Source organism: Gopherus flavomarginatus, chromosome 6, assembly GCF_025201925.1.
Source record: "Gopherus flavomarginatus isolate rGopFla2 chromosome 6, rGopFla2.mat.asm, whole genome shotgun sequence".
Lineage (NCBI taxonomy): Eukaryota > Metazoa > Chordata > Testudines > Testudinidae > Gopherus > Gopherus flavomarginatus.
The window spans coordinates 134,427,605-134,450,080 of record NC_066622.1 but is presented as its reverse complement, the minus strand read 5'-3'; the positions used below and the strand labels follow the sequence as shown (position 1 = coordinate 134,450,080).

General features: G+C 47.5%; 1 protein-coding gene across 9 annotated transcripts in view; it reads right to left on the bottom strand.

Moving 5' to 3' along the window:
• Positions 1 to 22,476, bottom strand: part of ITPRIP (inositol 1,4,5-trisphosphate receptor interacting protein) — a 63,991-nt gene that overhangs the window by 31,875 nt on the left and 9,640 nt on the right. For 3 of the 9 annotated variants that reach the window (XM_050958126.1, XM_050958128.1, XM_050958127.1), the window contains one exon: positions 3,946 to 7,452. The exons of 5 other annotated variants lie outside the window; for them this stretch is intronic. In XM_050958126.1, coding sequence (XP_050814083.1) covers positions 5,787 to 7,439 — 1,653 coding nt within the window. In that variant the 5' untranslated portion in view covers positions 7,440 to 7,452 and the 3' untranslated portion in view covers positions 3,946 to 5,786. Of the gene's footprint in view, positions 1 to 3,945; positions 7,453 to 13,668; positions 13,860 to 22,476 lie in introns of those variants that run through there. One more of the 9 variants, XM_050958125.1, reaches the window with a different exon arrangement.

Genomic DNA, 22,476 nt, shown 5'->3' with positions numbered 1-22,476 from the left:
TTGCAAGAAGTTGGTCAGAGGACGTGAGGAGGAGAGGACAGGCTTAGAACTTAAAATAGAGAAATCATTAACTCTACAGCAAAGAGGATGGTGCCTGGAGGGAAACTATTCAATGAAGTTTTGATATTTGCCCTTAGGTCATATCTACATGGGGGCATTCAGGAAAGTTAAGATGAATCAGCTAAAAGGTGTCACATTAACACATGTAAATTAAAGTGCATTAACCTCCTGCCCCACGTGGATGCTCTCATCCAGAAATAAAGTGGTCTCAGTGATCCCAGAGCTCAGCTCTTTAGCCCCAGAGGAACATAAGTCAACTAATGTATCAAGATTGCTGGGTGCCTCAGAGCGTCCATTACAAATATTTAAGTCACACTCCAAAGAAAGACCAAATGAGAGTGTGTTAGGGCTTGTCTGCTCTTCAAAGGACTCCTAACTCTGCCCCAACCTGTACTTTAGGGTCTTTGGCAAGTCACTTACCATCTCTAGCTGTGTTTCCTCATCGATGAAATGGGGGAAACCAACACCTACCTCTCAGATGAACAAGAGGAGAGATGGGTTTGATCCCAAACCTAACTTTACTGTGACAGAGCTAGGAACAGAAATCAACCCAGGGGCTTTCAGTCTTCCCCACAAGGGTTCTTTTTGCTGATTTTGCCCCCATCCTTTAGATCTCAGGCACAAGAGCAATAATGGACAAGCCTCTTCTGCGGTCCATGACACTGACTGTTGAAAGAATGTATAGTGGCAGAGTACAGGCAGCACAGAAGACTGCTAAACTGGAGAACACAGCCCTTCGTCAACACTCAAATCCAGCACCCAAGCCACAACACTCCTATTCTTCATCTAGTGTTGTCCACTAGTGAGAGCTGGGAAAGGACAACACGCAACTCTTGACCGCACTGCTTGGCTCTGTGACTTTGGGTAAGTAATTTATTATTTGTATTTTCACAGCACCTAAGGGCCCTGGTCACAGACTAGGCCTATTCTATTCCCCGACCTGCTCAGTGCAGATCACCGTCATAATTCTTACTTCACTGGGTGGTGCAAGACTTAATTATGGGCTTGTGAAGAACGTGGAGAGTCCGGGATGGGAACCACTAGAGAAATTATATGTAGCTTTATATTGATTGAAAATAGCCTGGTTGACAGCTTTTGTTTAGCACTTTCCTTTCAGGAGACAGAACCACACTGTTAGTTTCTGAGTTAAGTGCCATTTTGCCTGAAATGTAAGAGAAGGAGCTGAGCGAAGTATGCAGTAGATAGAGGCTTTGTTTGGAGCTGTCTAGGTACCTGTGGGATAGGAAAGTAATGGAATTCTTCCACCAGAACTGGAAATTCAGGAGCTCAGGTTGAATCCGCATGTAAATGGCTGCAACTTCACTGAAGTGGAGAGCGGTGACACCCATTTACACTAGAACTGACTTTACACTCATTGGGTGAATTCCTACCTGTGCTGAAGTCAACGCAAATTTTGCTGTTTATTCACTGGGGTTGGGGATTCCACCCTCTGCGTCCAAACTCCAACCTGCTGCTCCCTCTGGGAACTGTGCAAGCCTATGGGAGACTAGGAAACACACAGACAGACACACACACTTCTCTTCTTTAAGATTTCATACAAGACTTCTAATACTCCTTTTATTATAAATAAAGCTGCATGAGAAATATATACAAAATTCAATAACCTGCGGCTTTACAAGCAGCACTTTAATACAGAAAGTTTTCCTGGTGTATCCTTTAAAAGGAATAGGATATGGATGTTCTAAAAAACAAAACAAAAACAGACAGACAAACAAAAACCAATGAAGGGGGAGCTTGAGCTGCAAGATTTTTGGTACGGTTCCCCCATCATCCCCATCTTTGGTACTGTTCCCCATCAGGTTAGCCCTCCACAATACAGGACAGGACAGCCTCCCTTCCAAGCTAGCAAGATTACAAAAGGGTATCCAAAAAGATAAGTAATAAATAAGGCCGTTGACCACTTATGGTCCCACAAGAAGCACCAAGCAGTCAATGATCAGCAGCCATGCCGGTAAGATCAGGACAAGCGCTGCTGTTTCCTCGCTGTCACTTACAGGAAGTCTGATAGATTGTACATTAACACACATTAGAAAAGCCCAACTGCAACAACCATCACACCCTGCTTGAATGATGGACCAAGTGTTCGATTCTCTTTATGAAATAGAAGAGCTGAACATGGGACTGAGACACAGATGCCACGTCCCAAAGCTGGCACATGTTGAAGAGTGAAACCCCGTCCCATCCCCCCCAAGATGGAAGAGACTCTCTTAAAAGACATTCAGCTCTTGAATAGCAATAATGGCTTCAGCACAAGACATTTCCTGCAGGTGAATGGCCCGAGGCTGCACTTTGGGCCCATGGCCGTATCAGTTCCCCCACCTTGATAGAGCCTGTAGTAAAAAATTAAAGCGATAACTCTGCGCTGGTGGAGGTGGTTAGACTCCAGTGGAACAAACCCTAGCCCCTTGTGACAAAGTTCCCCCAGCAAATAAATAGCAACAGCAATACCCCAGCATAAGAAGGGATCTCTGCAGGATGATGTCCGGCCTGCCCCTTCTACCTCTTTTTGCTACCCCATTTAAGGTCTGATCACCTGAGACTCAAAGTACCCTCATCCTCCAGTGGTTCGGGCCCTCAGAACTGCAGCCATACAGCTTACGAAGGAGATTGCTTCCGCAAGGTTTGCCAAAACATGCTGTGTGAATACGGAGTGCTTCCCCCACAGGGAGGTGCACCTGCATGGTCCTTCCCAGCCTGAATTTGCTCACTCTGCAAAGTAAGCGCCTCATGTTTAAGCAGCCTTAGCAAAGCAATCAGATAGATCCAGAAGTCCCAACTATTGCTTCACATGTAGCTAATATAGGGTAGTTTGTGAAGTTCTGCTTCCCCATTGCATATGGTTGCAAACTTAACTTTAAACGCCCTCCCGAAAACCACCAAGAGCTGAATTACAGTTGAGACATCTAGGCTGGCTTTAAAAGGGGTTTGCTCTGACACTTTACACAAGGGAAATAAGAGATGTTTAAAAATGGCCTTGTCCTCTTCCTTATCTCTAACACACCCTGCCCCGCATTCTTTATGCATTTTTTTTCAGTCCATGACGTGTCATTTCCTGTGTCACCAGGGTCATGGATTTATTTCTGTGCTTCTGATATGCTAAGTTCAGACTCCTCACAGGAAACGTCAAACAGATTTTCACTTCTCTCTAGCTGTAAGATCCCTCCTCAGTGGATTATTATAAGCCACAGCAGCCTCCCCAGACCCTGCACGTGACAGGGCTGTGTAAAAATAGGGCCGATGAGGACTCTGTACAATGTGCCCTGAGCTCACCGCTGCCAGAGGCACATTACTTTCATTTTAAATTGTTCCACAGAGCTTCTGATGTATCTACAAGTCCCTATTGCTCTCTAAACCCTTTCTTATATTTTTGCTCATTGTATCCAAGTTGCCTGCTAGTCCCTTGTGACTGTCTTTTAATTACCCACTGTTGGTTAATGGTTTGTGCTGATAAAAGCCAAAGCCCAATAGCACTTGCTACCTCATGGCCGACCTTCAGCAGCCAGACATGCCCTGTCACTCCAGTCTTGTTCTTCTCCTGAAAAAATGACCACCAATGGTATGCGGTGGTTTGGGTCTGGCAGCCATCTGTCTGCAGCATGTGGCACTGAGACCATCAGCTTCACTTCTCAAGTGACTCAGAGACTTTAGCTGCAGCCATTAACCAATAGACCTTCTTCCTCCTTTTTCCTCCCCCTTTCTGAACAATGCAGAAGTCACTTTCTGATCCAAAACACTTTTAATGTCATAGGTAAGGTTAGAGATAAAACCGGTGATCACCTAACAACCCTCAACCCCTGCCCTAGGGTATGGCTCAATTTGTATCACCCAAGGCTGGCTGCAAGCTAGTGGCAGAAGCAAAGTTCTCAGCTCATGCCCTCTGCCTTTGTGCATAAGGACCCCTTTCCACTGGAAGGGTGGATTTGGGCATCCATTCTGAAGGGTGGGATAATGGTTCCTCCTGGAAAGAGGAACCTTCTCTTGAAGGTTTGCTCTCAGCAGCAGGCTGGATAATTAGTCTATTGCCAGAGGGTGTCACGATCAGTGAGATGGGATCAAATCTACTTTGCAGAAGTGTGACTAGGTTGAGTGGGTTAGAGCACCCTGCTGCAAGGTGGCATCACCAGAGCTGTCTATGCAGCCATCAAGGACAGTATCCCCCTCTTCTAAAAAGAGAGCCATGGCTGAACACATCACAAGACAAGAGCCTTAGCCTCAAAATACAAAACTGTTTAAAGCCTTCCAGGTTTGGAAGCCAAGACTTGATCCTCAGACTCTCACTCTCCTGCGGCTGCTTGAAGCTTGGGAGGGGCCGTAAATGCACCATGCTTTGGTCCCAGAGGGCTGTGGGCCTCACCTCACTCTAGCCGAGACTCCTAAAAGCAACTGATCAAAGCAGCAGCATTTATGAGGCAGTCTTGTCTGGAGGCAGATGGAGACCTTCTGGGGGGGGGGGGGGTGTTTAGGAAGAGAGACAGGACAGCAGTTTTACTGTGGAGACTAAGAGTTTGCCACATCCAGCTTTAAAGCTCCTGTTTGCCAGTTGCCCTTGCGCACCACTCTCTTCCTTAGTCACAGCAGTTCTGCCTGCCTGCTTTGGTAGGATAAAAAAAAATGTACTAGATTACTCTGGCCAGGTTACGAGGTTAATATCTACCTTGCCAGGAGACTGTTATATCTGGGCTCATTTCACAGCAGCATCATTGGGTTCCTCTACACACATATCAGCTGCTTAAGTGGAAAAAACAGTTTGTCCCTTAGGAACCTGCTCTGTTTGTGTCTGTCTTGCTGCTCAAAGGATACTAACATCAAAAGAATGATCAATTGGGTCATTCAGAGCAGCAATGGGACACTGTCCTGACCATATGTTCACCCAGGCATGAAGTCCACTCCCCTGCCCTTTACCAGGATGATAATGAAAGAGACTAATTATAATTGTATCACAAATGCCCCCTGCCCCTGTCTCCGGCATGCTTCCCGAGGGAGAAGGATTTTGCAAGGTACAGGAAGTATGTATTTGGGTGGGGGAGGAAAGAGGAAGAGGTTGTTTTGCTGCAGCTGAAAGTCCTACTAAGTGGGCACTTTTGCAACTTGAATTTCCATTAGTTTAAAAAATGATGGTTGATTTCAATGCCGCTTTATCTGCTCCTACGTGAGGGATTGAAATTCATCTGCAGAGTCTGGGTTTTAACTCCCTCCACCCCCAAACACAGAAAAATCAGCTGTTACTAAACTTTCAAGCTGCAGTCACAGGGCTGTGGCTTTTTACAAGTAGGAGGTCTCAATTGCAACATTATTTTTTTGTGGGAGCCATCTTAGTTTCCCTCTCATCCCCTTCCCTTCCCTTCCTCCTCCTCTAAAAAACAAACTAAATATTTGATTAGAGATTCTGAATAACCCCCAATATTTGCATTGCGACACCTGAATAGATTAGTCCTGTCTGTTGCTTGTCACCACCACAGGGACTGGTGCACAATGGGAAAAAACAAACCAGCCAACCCATTGGTGGAGTGGAGGGACACTTTGACAGCATAAATCTTTCAGTTTCTCCTCTTCTTTCTTCTGCTCCCACTCTGAAGAAACCAGGGCCTGCACTGGTTTCCATGAAAGGAGAGAGTCTCTCCTGCTGATGTCAACTGCCTACAAGAGGTTTCTGCGATGCCCCAGGAACTTGTGCTTGATGGAAGAGCATTTCTCCACTGGTTCTGCTAAAGAGGTTCTTTGTGAAGCATATTTGTGTGTCCCACAGAGGGAATGTGCACTGTGTACTCATTTATCAGTGCAGAGGTGTTCCTCAGCATCTCATGAAACGTGTCCACCGTCTTTCTGTAAGCGTCCCTGTGCAGAACAAATGGACGGAAAAGGTTGAGTGGCTCTGCCTTCTGGAACGCTACTGGGAAGTTCAGCACCTCTGGCACCTTCCGGTTTCCAATGAAGAAGTGGCAGAGCTTCTTTTCCTGCAGGCTTTTCTCCAGGAACTTCAGCATGTCTTGCAGCCTGGCCTCCAGGTTCTCAGAGGCCCAGTCCTGATAGGGCCGGGCCTGCAGTAAATGCAGCATCACTGTCTTCAGGTGGTAGTTGGTGAGGCTGCTTGGACCGGTTAAGCTGCACTGCTTTCCATGAAGGAAGGAGATGATCTGAAGGCAGCTAAGGTGGCAGGCATTGGCAGGCAGCTTTTTGGAGATGGAGTGGATGAACCTCCTCTCGTACACCGCAAAAGTAACAAACCAGTCAGTACTGGAGGCAGGATCAGCCATCAGGCCGCTGCGAGGGAAATGGGAGATGAAATAGGCATCCGAGTCTTCACACTGTACCACAGGGGTAAGATTAAAGGCAATGGACTTCCCAGACCTGAATTTTATCTTCAGGGCTCCCGGTGAGTCCAAGAGGTTGAAGGAGAGGTCGAATTCATATTTATGGGAGATTTTGTTCCAAGACTTGGTGATCGCGATCTGGAACCACTTCATGACCTGGTCGGCATCCAGATACTGGGTGTTTTTGAAGCACAGCAGATCCTCCATCTCACCACTGGGCTTGGTCTGGTTGGTTTGGCTATGGAGGAGGCACAACATGTCTTCCCCCCACTTAGTCTTGCCACAGATGCAACCTGCTGCATCCTCATCCGCCCTGCAGACTTTTATGGTGCCGTAGCCTTGTTTGTCTGGTCGGACTGACTCCCTCGAGCACCAGGTCTGGGATCGGAAACAGTATGGCTCTGGAGGCCTGAAAGGGACGATCAAGTCGCAAACCAAAGGCTTGTGCACCCTCCAGTTTTCGTACATGCTCCCCACCCCTATGGACTCCTCCACTTCCATGTCAGCGTCCCGGTTACACACGCTCCTCAGGGCCTCCAGCAAGTCATCCGCAAAGCCTTCCACCAACTCTCGCTTCCTAGCCATGTCACCAGTGGCACCCAGGATACACCTCTCGTAGAAGTTGGCCAACGCGGCCTTGTCTGGGAGGGTCACGCCCTTGAATGCTTTCCCTAGAACGGCCATGTCGTCTTCCTCACTGGCTGACTCCTGCCAGTTCCCATCTTGGTAATCCTGCCTCCAGAGCTCGATCAGCAGGAAGATGACCATGGACATGGCGCTCCACAAGTCCCAGGGGAGAGGTTCCTGGATGTTCTGCTCCTCCGTCTCTGTGGCCTTTTCCAAAGCCTTCAGCGCGGCCTCCTGTCCAGCAATCTCTTGCTCCAAACGCAGCTGCTCCAGCCGGAGGTTCTCCTCATGCACCTTCATCTTCTGGATGATGTCCTCAGCGTACTCAGGAACGGTGGCATTCTCTTTGGGGAAGAGAAGTGGGTGGTTGACGATGGCCGCAATCACCACCAGACACACCCGGAAGATCCCTGCTGGCATGGCGTTTCCTTCCCTGCAAGAGAGAGGGGCAGAAAAACCCATGGTCAGTGTCAGACATTTCACCCTCCACCCATGATCAGAGGAGTAGTGAAATAAGGTCACTGATAAAAAAACATTTTATCTAATCTAACGTGGTCAAACCCTTTCTCCTCGCTCCAGCTAAGTATCTGACACAGGGTCTCTGGGACACCCTGGCCGGGACCTCTTAGACACAGGCTCTTGTTCATGAACTCCCAGACAGAGGCTTAGAAAGGAGGTGGTCTCTGTCCAGTAAAGGTGGGTAAGCGTGTGTGGATTCCCAGAGTTGTCGTCAGCTCTGCTATCCTTCAAAGCCAGAGGAGGACTCTTTCACTGCTACCACTGCTTTGTGATTCTGTTGGAAAATTCTTCCTGCACCGTGGGTAGAGGCACAGTGCAGGGGGTGGGACCACAGGGAAAAGGAATGATCATGGTACGGGTGGGGCCAAAGGTACCCTTTGTGCTGGTCATGCCTAGAGCCCCACATTGCCTAAATCCAACCCTACTATCTCCACAATCTCTGCTTCTCATTCACATGTGGGGTGGGAACATGGTTGCATTGTTTTGTGCCTCTGGGAGGGAGGCACATCCCAAGTTGATTCCTGCTCCTTCAAAGTACCACGGTGTCACAGCACGGCCGAGATCATGCTGGGACACATCCATCCCAGTGTAGTGGCTGCCACGACATGGTGGCATTTGGAAGAAAGCAGGACAGGTGAGTCTGCAGCTCAGGGGTGAGGAGGGACCAGTTCCTCACACCCAGAGAGGGGTGGTGTTAAATACATCATGTGGTTTAATTTTGGCACCTGCTGATCTATTACTGAAGGATACATTGGAAAAACATCCCTGCCAGGTCTGAACAAACATCAACAATTCTCCTTCAGAGCTGCAGTCTCAGTCAACCGGCTCTATTCTGAAGGGTCCTGGGGCATGCTGTTCTACTGCCAAACGTGTGCCACTCTGTTTACATATAGTGTTGTGCCAGCAACAGCCACCACATGACACCAGCTTCACCCAGTCTTGGCTTGGGTGACAGCTTCACAGTGTTTTGTGTGGCTTCATTTGTACCGGTTACCATAATGCACTGGGTTTGCAAACTAATGAGAGTTTAGCACCCCAGGGGTTACTGGGAGCTTGATGAATTAATGCACTGAGACTTGATATTGAAGAAATTAACTCCCAGCTTTGCTGGGCACAATCCTATTGCCTGGGCATCTACCCAACACTGAATAAAACTCCCAGAGTCCTGGCCAGCATGAACTAGGGAAGTTTTTTGAGTATTTAGGGGTGGCATTTCCTTTGATTGGAGATTGATCTTTCTCTTCTCTCCATGGTGCTGGGAAGTCACTAGCTCTAAAGGTCTCCTCGTCTTCCAAGTGTTACCCCTGGGCCTTAAAACAACAGGGAAGAGTACGGTGTTTTTTAATTTCTGGTGGAACATTTGGATGCAACAGATCCATGCTATGTGCGCACATGAGAGACACAAGAGGTGTGTATTTGGGAGAAAGAAGAGACTCTGCTATGAGAATAAAAGTACATTAATACAATACAGTGAAAGCCAACCAAAACCAAAGCAGAATCCTTCATAACTAACTAATGTATACTATTGGGGTGGGGTGGTTCCTAAGTAGGCATTAAAGTGAGCCCATTGCTGTAGCTTCTGGGCAATAACGGTAGCATGTTACATGCTGTGAAAGGCTGTCTTGTCTGTAGTACAGATTCACATGCTGACAATCTTCATGGTTTTCTCAGGTCATATTCTAACAAACCCATGCCACCTAGGAATTTGTGGTTGTGTGGCTGTGCTGCCCTCCTTACTATTCAGTGCTTTATGATAGCAGAGAGACTAGAACTGCGATCCTCCTGCTCCAGAAACACAGGCCAACATTTGAACTGAAGGAGACTCACCATTAGGTTAGCAGTGTGGTGCATATGACACACAGCTGAGCAGTAGGGAATAGAAGTTCATAGACATACCAGCCCGTTCATTACAGCACAACAAGTCATGAGGCAATATGGTGTCACCATAAGAGGTAACCCCTTGCCCTTCCATATGAGAATACTGTACATACTAAGAGGACACCATCTTTTATTACGAAGGCACTGGTCCAATATTGTCAGCTGCCAGGCTACTCTATCCTGGCTCCCACTGAGACCACCGTTAATGGCACCATGACATGTGGAGCTAGCTGCTATACTGGGTTAGGGCACACTACCTTTACCCCTCTCAAGACCATATATTGCCTTAACAGCAAAGGCACGGAAAATGTGTTCAGTGGTTTCTTGTTCTACTTTCCATTCATGTATTTCCCCAGGGCACCACATAATTAGTGATTAACTTAGACTGTAAGCATTTTGCCTCTGTGTATTTCCAGAGCACCGGTGTGGTGAAAACAACACTGGATGGTGTATATTTATCCACAAGTGGCAGCCTCTGCTCAAGAGAGGGGTGGGACAGGAATAGCAAGGGAAGGGAGAGCAAATCAGGACAGAGAGGCATTGGCAGAACTGCACAAGAGAAGCTCACACAATGCTCAAGACAATGCCAAGAGTCCCTCCCCTTCACAACCAATACATTAATTTCCGATGTTTTTCAGCCACTCCTCCCACTCCCCCGCCACGCACCCCCCATCTAGAGAAGACTGGAAATCTCTCCTTTTTCACATCTACCATTAACTCATCATTTTGTAAAAAGCTGCAAGTCTGGGAGGCGCAGTTACACCGTGAGACTCACGCCCTGGTGTGGTTTAAAAATAAGCTGGGTCACCCCCCCGTGTCTCAAAGGCTTTTTATCAGTTTGCAAGGGAAAGGCAGGAAATGCTGCCGAGTTCCTTTCCTCGGCGCTGTGCTTTTGCAGAACTGTGCGTACATTTACAGATGAAAAAAAAATCCCAAAACCATGGCAGGGTGCCAGAGGCCATGCTTCTGCCTTCAGATCCTGAGTAGGGGCTGGTCTACACTCAAGAGTTGTACCAGTATAACTATGTGGGTTGGAAGAGTGATTTTGTTTTAAACTGATATTGCTATACCAGTACAAGCCTAGTATAGATTCAGTTCTACCAGCATGGGTAGAGTTATACCCGTATAAAAGGTGCCTTGTACCAGAAATAGCTATACCAATATATAACAACTTTATACCTTATACTGCATCCACACTAGGGGGGATTGTACTGCTTTACCTATACCAGCATAATTAAAAGAGGGCAACTTTCTACTGTAGCGAGGGCTTCGTCGGGTTTCAGTCACTTCAGACTGAGATGGGCAGGGGACCAGCTCTGATACCAGCTACTAGGAACATTCCATTCCCATATCTCACGATGCAGCTTCTATGAGATAGAGATAGAGATAGAGAGAGAAACAACACACATGGGGCTGGCCTGGTAGCACTGCCTTTTAAGTTTGCCCAGCCTGACTTCTCATTACAAGACCCTGTTTTCAGTTGCTTATCCCTTTGCCAAGTGTTAACTGTTTGGGCTGAAATTTCCCGTAATGAGTGTCTATCCCAGGCTGTTTTATTTTTTGAGAGTTTCAGCCAAAACAGTTCAGCCATTGCTGAGAACGAGAAATACGTTGGGGAAAAATACGTTGTTTTGTCCATGTTAAAAAAAAATAAAAATATCTGGTTACACTTTTTATTTATTTATTTTTAAAACCAGCTCTAGTGCTCCCATGCTTTGTAGCAGGGACTTGACATTTAGCAGTGGGCAGCTTTGAGCCAGGGATGTTAAAATCTGCCCAAATTTGGTCAAGGTACAAGCCTTTGGGGGAAAAAAAAATCTCCCCTGGGAGTTTGCAGAGTAGAGGCTTTTTAGAGCTTAACAGCTAAAATTTCCAAAACTTTTGTCCTCACTGAGCATACTCAAGTCTCTTTCGGCTCCCAGTATGAGCTCTGCATGTGCCAGCCTCCCAGAGTGACTGAGCATGGTCCATCCCCTCACAATGCCTGCGTGTGCCCAGACTGGTCATACGCCATCCCTACAGAGCGACAGCACCCTCCAAACCAGGGCGACAGTGGGGAAAGCCAGACTTCCCCTGTAATGGCTGCTCCAGGCCAGGATGAATCAGGCAATAAAAGAGAGCAGGAGGAAACCTCTCTCCTGTGCGGTCAATGACATCCCCTCCCCCCTAAGCACCCAGGCAGTATGGGGGAAGCCATCAGATTTGAACACAGAGGGGAGAGGAGCTGGACTGGCAGCGGGGGAAGGACTAGTTTGGAATGGGAGGGGAACTGGGACTAAAAACAAAAGGTGGAGGAGGGAGAAAGGAAAGACAGATCTGACAAGGAGCTAAAGTCTGAGCAGGATGGGCACTGGGTGGGCAAAAAGCCTGCAACAAGGAGGCCGGGTGGGAGGCAGGACAAGAGGGAGGGGACTAGGACTGGGACCCAATGGGGGTAAGAGATTGGACGAGGAGCCGCAAGGGATGAACTTGTCGGAGACTGGATGAGAAGCATGAGGAGTAGAGACTGGCATTGGGCAGGCAAAGAAAATGGGACTGGGCAAGTGGCCAGGGAAGTGACGGGGCAAGCTGGAAGGGCCGAGCAGAAGAGGTCAAGGTTGGGGGTGGAAGAGGCAGAATGGACAACAGGAATCCTGAGTCTCCCTACTCCTCTACTCACTGCAGATATCTGTGAAGCCCACTGGCAAACTGTGTGTCTCAACCCCCTCTAGTGCTGGTCCACAGAGCATGACAAGCTACTAGTGCAACAAAGGAGGCAGAGGTCTTACAGACAACAGCCTCCTTCATTGTGCAATCCCAGTTCATTCTCAATCCAGAGAACTGAACGAGACAGGGATCCTGTGGGGAAAAAGAATACAGCGGGACATCATCTAATAAAAGACTGTATCACAATGCATATGCACAAGGGGAATGGGAGGTGTCAAATGAAGATTATACAGACAACCTCAACTCTGTATTTCCTAACTTTTGAGTGGTTGACTTTGCAACCTTAAGAATGTTCTTTTAATGTAGCTTTTTGTGGGTAATATTGGAATATTTAGCGCTTGCACAAAGGCAGCCAAGCATCATGCTGCTTCTTGTACAGTATTGGTCAATATTCCCACCGTACTGCCTTCAGCTCCCACGGTGCTGCTTTGAGGGCTGCTGCATCTGTGGTAGTGGGTGAGCAAGATGGGCAGGGAACCTGGTCCCAGCAGTTGAGACCACCATCAGAGAGACCCATCTGCTTCCCTCATCCTCATCCCAGGCCTTCAGCCTGGCCCAGTCAGGTCTGTACACACCTCTGATAACCTGGTCACATCCCACACTTTGAAAGCCTCTGCTCTAAGAGATCTGCTCTAGCACAAACAGAAATTAATTCATCGAAGTTCTATGGCCTGTGTTATCCAGGAGGTCAGACCAGGTGATCTCACCGATCCCATGGCCTTAAAAATCTATGAATAAACCTAAGCATTAATGACACATTTAGAGGACGGGGAAAGAGAGAACCTTTTGTCCATTGCCCTAGTGTGGTGATTCTCAAACTTTTGTACTGGTGACCCCTTTCACATAGCAAGCCTCTATGTGCAACCCCCTTTTTAAATTAAAAACACTTCTTTACATATTTATCACCATTATAAATGCTGCAGGAAAAGTGGGGTTTGGTGTGAAGGCTGACAGCTCGTGACCCCCTATGTAATAATCTAATAACCCCTGAGGAGTCCCAACCCCCAGTTTGAGAACCCCTGCCCTCGTGAGTGATTGAACCCACCCAATCTAAGCTTTTATTTAAAAAAAGGAGAAGTTCTAGATCTTATGGGTTTCAGAGAAAAATCTTTCTGTAGGTGATCTAAGTATTAACTACTTCAGTGCTGTCTTCCTGAGTCTACTATCATCTCCTTCCAGGGACTCTGCTGCTGCTTATAATTTGGTCAAACTGCAGCAGAACAAGGTTAACGAGATTGACTAGTGCCACTGCTGCTATTCAGAACCCTGTGGCCAGCTGTGAATTATCAAGACTCTACTCAGTCTCACGCTGGTGCTGAGGCACACTTGAAAGCATGCTCTGGAGCTATTCATTGGGGAGGATGACCCTCAAACCTCCACAAAATGAGACTCTACCTCAATACCAGAGACCTCTTTGTCCCGCAACTGCCGTAGCAGTTCAGGAGGGGAGAGAAGAGAGAGTTCTTTCTCCTTTCCAACAGCTAGCACTTCAAACTTAGACCCTTATTGGCTAGAGGCTGATACAGAAGATAAAGACCCCACTTACACAACGCCCAGGGTCAGTACCCTGGTAAACATGCCAGCATGTCCTCTTCCCAGCTGCTGGTGGCAGGGTAGTTGGGACTTCTTCCGAGGATCACCACTGGGCTTTCCTGTTGGAACCTCCCCTCTTTTGTCTGTACCTCTGAGCTGGTAGGTTTAAGTCCCCCACCTAGTAGATGCCCGGTAAATTCTTCCTAGCTCTGTCATAAACAGATAGCTAAGGGTTAATGTCTCTTACACCTGGAAAGGAGTAACCTGAAACACCTGACCAGAGGACCAATCAGGAAACAAGACTTTTTCAAATCTGGGTGGAGGGTTTTTTTGTGTGTGAGTCCTTTGTTCGGGTCTTCTGTCTGACTCTCTGTCGGCTATGAGAGGATTTCTATTTCCTGCTTTCTAATCTTCTATTTCCAAGTTGTAAGTACCACATAGTAAGGCAGTAAGGTTTCTATTGTTTTCTTTTGTATTTACATGGATATAGTTGCTGGAGTGCTTTGAATTGTATTCTTTTTGAATAAGGCTGTTTATTCAATATTCTTTTAAGCAAATGACCTTGTATTTGTCACCTTGATACAGAGAGACCATTTTTTTGTATTTTTCTTTCTTTTTATATAAAGCTTTCTTTTAAGACCTGTTGGAGTTTTTCTTTAGTGGGGAACTCCAGGGAATTGAGCCTGCAGCTCACCAGGGAATTGGTGGGAGGAAGAAGTCAGGGGGAAATCTGTGTGTGTTAGATTTACTAGCCTGACTTTGCATTCCCTCTGGGTGAAGAGGGAAGTGCTTGTGTTTCCAGGACTGGAAATAAAGAGGGTGGAATCCCTCTGTTTAGATTCACGGAGGTTACTTCTGTGTCTCTCTCCAGGAACACCTGGAGGGGGGAAGGGAAAAGGTTTATTTCCCTTTGTTGTGAGACTCAAGGGATTTGGGTCTTGGGGTCCCCAGGGAAGGTTTTGGGGGGACCAGAGTGCCCCAAAACACTCTAATTTTTTGGGTGGTGGCAGCTTTACCAGGTCCAAGCTGGTACCTAAGCTTGGAGGTTTTCATGCTAACCCCCATATTTTGGACGCTAAGGTCCAAATCTGGGACTAGGTTATGATAAGCTCCAAGTATCATTATCAGACTGGAGTCAGCTTGCAGAACCAGGACCCAAGTTGGCGTCTCACAGAAGGTGCTGCACATCAAAAGCGGGGTGAGACACACCTCAAGCTTCATCAAAAGAGACTCTCCATTTCATGAGGCGGGGCAGTGCCATGGCAGGTCACGCTGGCGCAGTACTGTGCTCAGAGGGAGGGTGCGGCTGCTCTTTTGGCCTGGGAAGATTAGATGCAACCGCCAAAAGCCAAGTGCTGAAACACACTGAGAACTCTAATACTTACAAATGCACTCCCAGCCTACCCATGTTTGTCAGCTGGCAAAGTGCGTCAGTTATAACGAAGCAGCAGCACCTGTGTAGTGCGCTCCGGTTTGCTTGAGAGTAGCTCCTAGCACAGACCCTGGGTGGGGGAAGGGGGGGGATGTTTATCTAGTTTCTATCACTCAGGGCAATAAAACCTCCATCACTGATAGTTCTGCCAGTGCTGAAGTGAGAAGTGCCAGAATTGTACTGAGTAATGGAGATCTGGGAGGACTTCCCAGTCTGCTACCAGCTGGTACTTACACAGCAACATAGGCACTGCCATCCCGAATACTGCCAAAGCAGAGAATAAACAGGGTGGATTACCTGGGAAAGGGACTCTTGGTTAAACGGGTGATAGTCTGTGATGTTCTTGTGGCTCCTGGGAACCAATGAATTCTCCTGGGAAGCATGCTGTACACCAGTCCTGTCGGCTACTTGCGCTCGACAGAAGAGGGGATACTACAGCGAATGCGTTTGCTCCAGTTTGCTTTTGCTCACATTATGTTCATTTAGCACTGGAGAAAGTTGCCGGATTTCAGTTCCCAGCGCAATCCTCCCCACCCTTCTTTTTATCAACAGAACAAGTACATCACGGCTGGTGGCAGGGGAGGGAGCGGAAAGGATCCATCTCCATGGCCCACTCAGTCTTTGGCTTCTCTAACAAGGCTGCCAATGAAGAAGAACCAATTAGTGCCATCAGTCTGTGATGTGGACTTCTGTGCACTGGGAACTGGCCAGCTATCACCTGCCAGCTCTTTTCGCACAGATCGCTGAAGAGTCACCACTGAGCTATACTGGGACCCAGAGAAAAGCTCTATATCCCACTACCAGTGCCAGGCAGAGACATCCAGTGCCCCTTGTATGGCTATACTTAAAACAAGATACTCTGGAAAGCCTCAAGTTAAGCCCTGCTGCATGGGACAACTTTCATGGTAGGTTAGTTTTAAGAGACCAGTCAACTGAGTCCATTTAACACAGAACCAATATTAAATTTCTATTACACCTACTAAAATTAACATCACTACAACCAATCAGAACTTCCACCCTGCTTCACGAATATTAAATCTCATCCACTCTTTTCAGAATCCTGTCACCCCCATTTCACAGCTGCGGAAGCAAATGACCAGAGAGATTAAGGGACTTGCCAGAGGGGACACAGCAGATCAGTAGCACAGCCAGAAAGAGACACCCACCCCCCAAGAGTGCTTTTTATCTAGTCCCTTGCTCAGTGCCTCCTTCCATGATGCACTGCCTCATGAAACATGAAGCTGAAGGTTTACACATACCCTCAAATATTCACTTGTGCATCTCTGCTGCTCAGTAGCCAGCTACTGCCCTGGTTCAGTAGTTCTGATTTTTAACGTCTCAAAAACAAACTCACCACAATCAAGCAAGAAAAGAAACACTGGTAGCTGGATCACTGTAGGCTCAAGATTTTTTTTTTTTAAAATTAAAGAAAAGATTTTTTATAAAAGTCATCCCTGCCCTATCTATCCTGATCTTTGGTCCTTATAAGGTCCCTGTTACTGTTGTATCTAAAGACTGAGAATAAATACACTGATTGCCTTTACAATACCCTTAAGAGTTATCCCCATTGCACAGATGGGGAATTGATGCACAGAGAGGTTAAGTGACCTGTCTGAGGTCACACAGGAAGACTATGGCAGAGCAGGGAATTGAACCGGAGTCTCCTGAGTGCTAGACTAATGCCCTAATCGCTGGAGCATCTTTCTTGTCTCCAGGCCCACTCCTCTTACTCCAACACTCTAGTCCCCTCTCCAGCACAATATTTAAGGGGGAGAAAGGAGAGAAAAAACGACTCCTTCTCAACACCCCTCTCCCCCACATAGGAGGCCAGAACATTGCCTTGGAAACCCCACCTCCGATTAGATGCTCAGCCATGGGAAAACTTTGTCTGCCAAGGATACTTGCCTGGTAACTATTGTTTTGCCATCTGATTGACAGCACTGTTGCCTTCAGGAGGTCCATGAACATCCTGTCTGGGGCAGACGCTGAGTGCCAAAGGGGTCAGTCGCACAGCCAGAGTTGGGCATCCTGCCCAGCAGCCTGCTGCAGACAGTTCCGAAGTGATGTTTTTCTCCCCCATTAGCACAATCAAATATTTTCATGGAAATGTTGATGTTCATCCTGGATGCAGGACAAGGCAGCCCCTCCTTCCCCTAAACAGACTGACTCAGACGCTAATCCGGCTCTGCTATTTGCTCTAATAGATCCCAGGCAGCTCCAGGAAGTCACTCTTTCAAAAGAGAACAGTCCCAGTATTTCATCTATAGATACATACATACATACATTTTAATAGCTTCCATTACAAGAATAAAACCCATAGAACAGACAGTTCATTTCTTCTGACTCAAGCAGAGAACATCCACTCACTCAGGAGCACGTGGCCAAACCCCAGAGAACCTATTAGATTTTCGATCTAACATACAATCTCACCATCATGTGCTCAATCTAGTGTGGTATTTCCAAGTCACTGCTCACCATGGCATCTAGGCACCATTTGCACCAGTGGAAATATTAATTATTTGTACTGAGGTAGCTCCCAGGAGCCCTAGTCAAGGACCAAGACCTTATTATGCTAGGCACTGTACAGACAGAAGAAAAAGACAGCCCCTCCCCCAAAGAGTTTACAATCCAAGTATAAGACAAGAGACCATAGGTCAGGGGTGGGCAAACTATGGCCCACGAGCCGGGTCCGGCCCATTAGGGCTTTGGATCCGGCCCACGCCCCCTGTGGTCCCCGTGCTGCTCTCAGAAGCAGTCGGCACCACATCCCTGCGGCACAGGGGCAGGAGGGGGCAGAGGGCTCCGTGCCTTGCCCTTCTCTCCAGGCACTGCCCCCAGCAGCTCCCATTGGCCGGGAACGGGGAACCGCGGCCAATGGGAGCTTCGAGGGAGGTTCCTGGAGGCGTGGCAAGGGCAGCATGCCGAGCCCAGTGCCCCCCCTCCGCCAGGGGCCATGCAGGGAACTGGTATGGCTGCTTCCCGGAGTGGTGCGACGTGGGGCCGGGCCAGCATGTAGGGAACCTGCCCTGGCCCCGATGTGCGCCGCTGCCACCCCGGAGCCCGAACCCCTCCTGCACCACACCCCTCAACTCCCTGCCCTGAGCGCCCTCCTGCAGTCTGCACCCCAACCCCCTGCCCTGAGCCCCATCACGCCCTGCACCCCTCCTGCACCCCAACCCCCTGCCCTGAGCCCCATCACGCCCCGCACCCCTCCTGCACCCCAACCCCCTGCCCTGAGCCCCATCACGCCCCGCACCCCTCCTGCACCCCAACCCCCTGCCCTGAGCCCCATCACACCCCACACTCCAACTCTGAGCTCCCTCCCACCATCCTCACCCCTGCCCTGAGCCCCCTCCTGCACTCTGCACCCCAACACCCTTCCCTGATCCCCCCTCATACACCCCGCACCCCTCCTCTGCCCCAATCCCTTGCCCTGAGCCTGTTCCTGCATACCACATCCCCTCCCACACCCCAACCCCCTGCCCAGGCCCTGCCAATTTTCCACCCAGATGTGGCCCTCGGCCCAAAAAGTTTGCCCACCTCTGCCATAGGTGGATAAAGACAGATGGGAGAGTACAAGGACACAATATTAGTCAGTGTAATAGACAGTGGTCTTAGCACACCAGCTGTTTAACCACCGTTGAGTTGGTTTTTCAACTGTGGCCTGCTCACCAGAATGGAGGAGGCTAGCAGAGACATGTTGCAAGAAGCCTTAGCTCCCCAGAAAGCGCTCAGGATGATTTTTATAGCATTTCACTGTGCTGCCGATCTACAACCTCTACGCTACAAACACAGACGGTGGGGCAGGAAGTCATGTGCTGCTCCCACCCATCCCAACAACATATTCTGCTGTTGTAGAGTCACTGCCAGAGAACAGCTTGGCTTGGCTTTTTAAGTCACAAATTCGTGCTGTTGATCTAGAACAATTCAAACTTTTACAATTAGGCCAAAAACTGTTGACCCACCGGCCTGGACAGCTCCCCCTTTAGTTCACTGAATTGGGCAGAAGTGATCACAAGAGCCAGTCAGTCATCCTCACCTCATGCAATCTTTCATCAACACAGATGGTAGCAAGTTACAGCAATCCCCTGCTGTTTTATTGGCTGGCCCCATAACAGTAGCTACATGGAAAGGGCAATGCCATTGCACACATGCTCCCCATCTCCAGCTTGATGTCCACATTGGGACCCATTAAGGAAATTTTTCCCCTGATCTCCCTCTTCTGCCCCACTCCACCCTGCAAGCAGCAACAGCTGATATCCGGCATGAAGAGTAGTCTCATGGCATGGAAAGGGAAGCACAGCCTGCATTAGGAATACACAGGAAGGGCCCAATTGCCCAAAGCTTCTACATAAGAATTGCAAGTGCAGGGAGAGATTCTAACAAGGAAAGAAGTCAAACCTGCCATAAAGTTAAACAAGAGTTAACTGTTACACCGGCTCCCCAGCATCCAGAACTTTCCCACCCATGCCTATGGGTACTGGCAATATGGTAGATTTAGCGCTCTTATTTCTTCCATCCCTGTTATCACCTCCTATTTTCATACTAGCTAGAAGTAGGACGATCTTGCATTGACTATGGATTTTTAAGGTGGTTGTGTGAATCTCTGCATTAAGGGCCTGGTCCAAAGCCTAGTGAAACCATTGGAAAGATGCCCATTGTCATCACTGCTGTTTGGATCACAGCCCAGAGGCAGGGACTGAGAATTACACTGGCCCAAGACCTTCTGCATCATACTGAGTCCTGAAACAGGACAAGATAGCACACTTAGATCAGGGGGCCTGCAATAATTTTAAAGGTCCAATACCTTGCTAATAAACAGTGCTCAAAATGAAGGCTGGCACGGGGGCTTTGCAAGATATGGAACTTTTTAAAGGTTGCATTATCTCAATAACCATTTGCAGTTGTTTCTCCTCAGTCATATGAATTCCAACTTACATTGACCATTGTAGCATGAATCATTACAACAAGAAACCAATGCTCTATATTGAAAGGAGAACTGGAATCCCAGTTTACAAAATGGTACACCTCTACCCCGATATAACACAAATTTAGATATAACGTGGTAAAGCAGTGCTCCAGGGGGCGGGGCTGCGCACTCCGGCGGATCAAAGCAAGTTCGATATAACGTGGTTTCACCTATAACATGGTAAGATTTTTTGGCTCCCAAGGACAGTGTTATATCGAGGTAGAGGTGTATAAAATAATCCCAACACTGAGCATTATACACCTGCTAAAATAACTAATCAGAATCTGATCATTAGAGTCCTGCTGCAGCTGACATGAAGGGGAAAGCAAGCTAGTAAATAGGAGAGATGAGATTTTAAGATCTGATGGGCTAATTTCCTCTCTCACTGATTACACACCAGTGTAACTCCATTGATTTCAGTGGAGTTGTTTTCCACTAGAAGTGTATGTGTAGAATCAGGCCCTGATATCGTATTGCCTAGCACCCTGCTAACCTATTGGAGGAACAGTGCCAATGCTTTCAGGAGCAGTAATATTTTCCAAATACTCATCTTGGATCAGTGATCATAAACCCAGAAAACAGACAAATATGTTAGCTAAAGAATAGTTTAATCAGTAAGAGCGAGAAGACAAAATAAGCAAGCTTGCAAGTAAACAAGATAACCCTTCCCTCACACAATTTAATTCAGCTTCTTGCTTCTGCACCCTGAGCCATATCAACTCCTAGTCAATCTCACATGGTGGAGTGGCACAGGGGCACACCTATTGCAAAAGGTGCCAGGAGTTATCTGGACAACTTGGACAGTTTCCTCCTTTGCATTCCCACCACCACCAATCCTTTCACTTCCCCCTTCCCCGAGTGTTTCAAAAAAACGTTGGGAAAGGAAGCTCTGCAAGGAATCGTTCGCAGAAGAGAAGAGATGTGACATGCATTGCCATGGTGAAAGCACTGAATATAAGGGTGTGCTAGCATTTGGGTTATTAGGCCACGTGTTTCTTGTTAGGGACATGTCTGTGGTGAATATGAACACTCACTTCCTTTATAAATAGGAATGCATGAAAGGGGGGCTTTGTTCAGAAGCCCAAGGACACACCCTCACTGTAGTTTAAAGGCTAATTTACAGCACCATGGGAACGATGCGTCATTACTTCAGGGTCCTCACTAGTGGGCCCAAAATCCACATTGCCAGGGCGGCCTCTGAGCTCGGTTTAATGGAGTTTTAATGGAGTAAAAGCTACCATTCCAGGTGGGAGACACGAATCCAACAGTTTCCAGGACTAGGAGTACATGCAGGACAGAGCCAGAAATCCACATTCCAAAAGGTCTGTATGATTCCAATCAAGTCTCTGGTATTTTACATTTTCTCCAGTAGCTGCTTCTGAGTTAGATGCCACAACCACCAACTTCTGAGTATCTGAAGCAGCAGCTTATCAGTAAGAAAGGAGGGGGAGGGATAGCTCAGCGGTTTGGCCTGCTAAACCCAGGGTTGTAAGATCATTCCATGAGGGGGCTATTTAGGGAACTGGGGTAAATATCTGTCTGGGGATTGGCCCTGCTTTGAGCAGGGGGCTGGACTAGAGGACCTCCTGAGGTCCCTTCCAAACCTAATAATCTATGATTAAGAAGCTAAATGCAGCTCAGCCAACCTCAGAAAGGAATGTTTTTAGAGAACTCCTTTAACTCCAACATCAAACAAAAGCCTGGCTTTAGTATTTTACCATCAGGCCTCTCAGGTTAAAATCCTGGTAAAACCTTCTGACCTCACTTTAGTACCAGGCAGGTTTATTATGCAAGGGTCTTTTACAGAAGGCCCTAAAAGAGAGAGGGACAAATTTTCAGCTAATGTATATACACAGATCATTGCTTTCTTACACCAGCTGATTGATCCCATGTGCCCTAGATATATAGAGCCCACAGCTATTCATGCAAGGACTGAGGTCAAATTCTTCCCTTCCCACCCCAGTCTGTAAATCCAGAAGTGGCTGCATTTCAGTGATGCTTTGTGTTAGGTGGATAAAATTTCAAAATGGCCAAAGTCTACTTTTGAAAATTTTTTACTCTTAATGTGTATGTATGTATACACACATCCCTCCACAGAAAAAGCTGTATTAAAAACATTAAGTTGCACAAGTTAGCACTCAAGGCAGGCAATAATGCCAATTTAAGATCACCCAAGTACCCTTAATTCTGTCCCTCAGGTTTATAAACCACATTTTTTACATGACCACTGTTTCTCAAGAGAGAATATCATCCAATTTTGTCTACATTCCAACATATTCACACAGCATCTATGTTCTATTTCCTTCTCATAATGGACCATAATTTACTCTTTACAATGATAACTTCTTTACTCTCTATGGGCCAGTCTGTGAAACCTCATTCCCCACTGCTAAGCAGTCACCCACCTAAGCTGTGGTCCT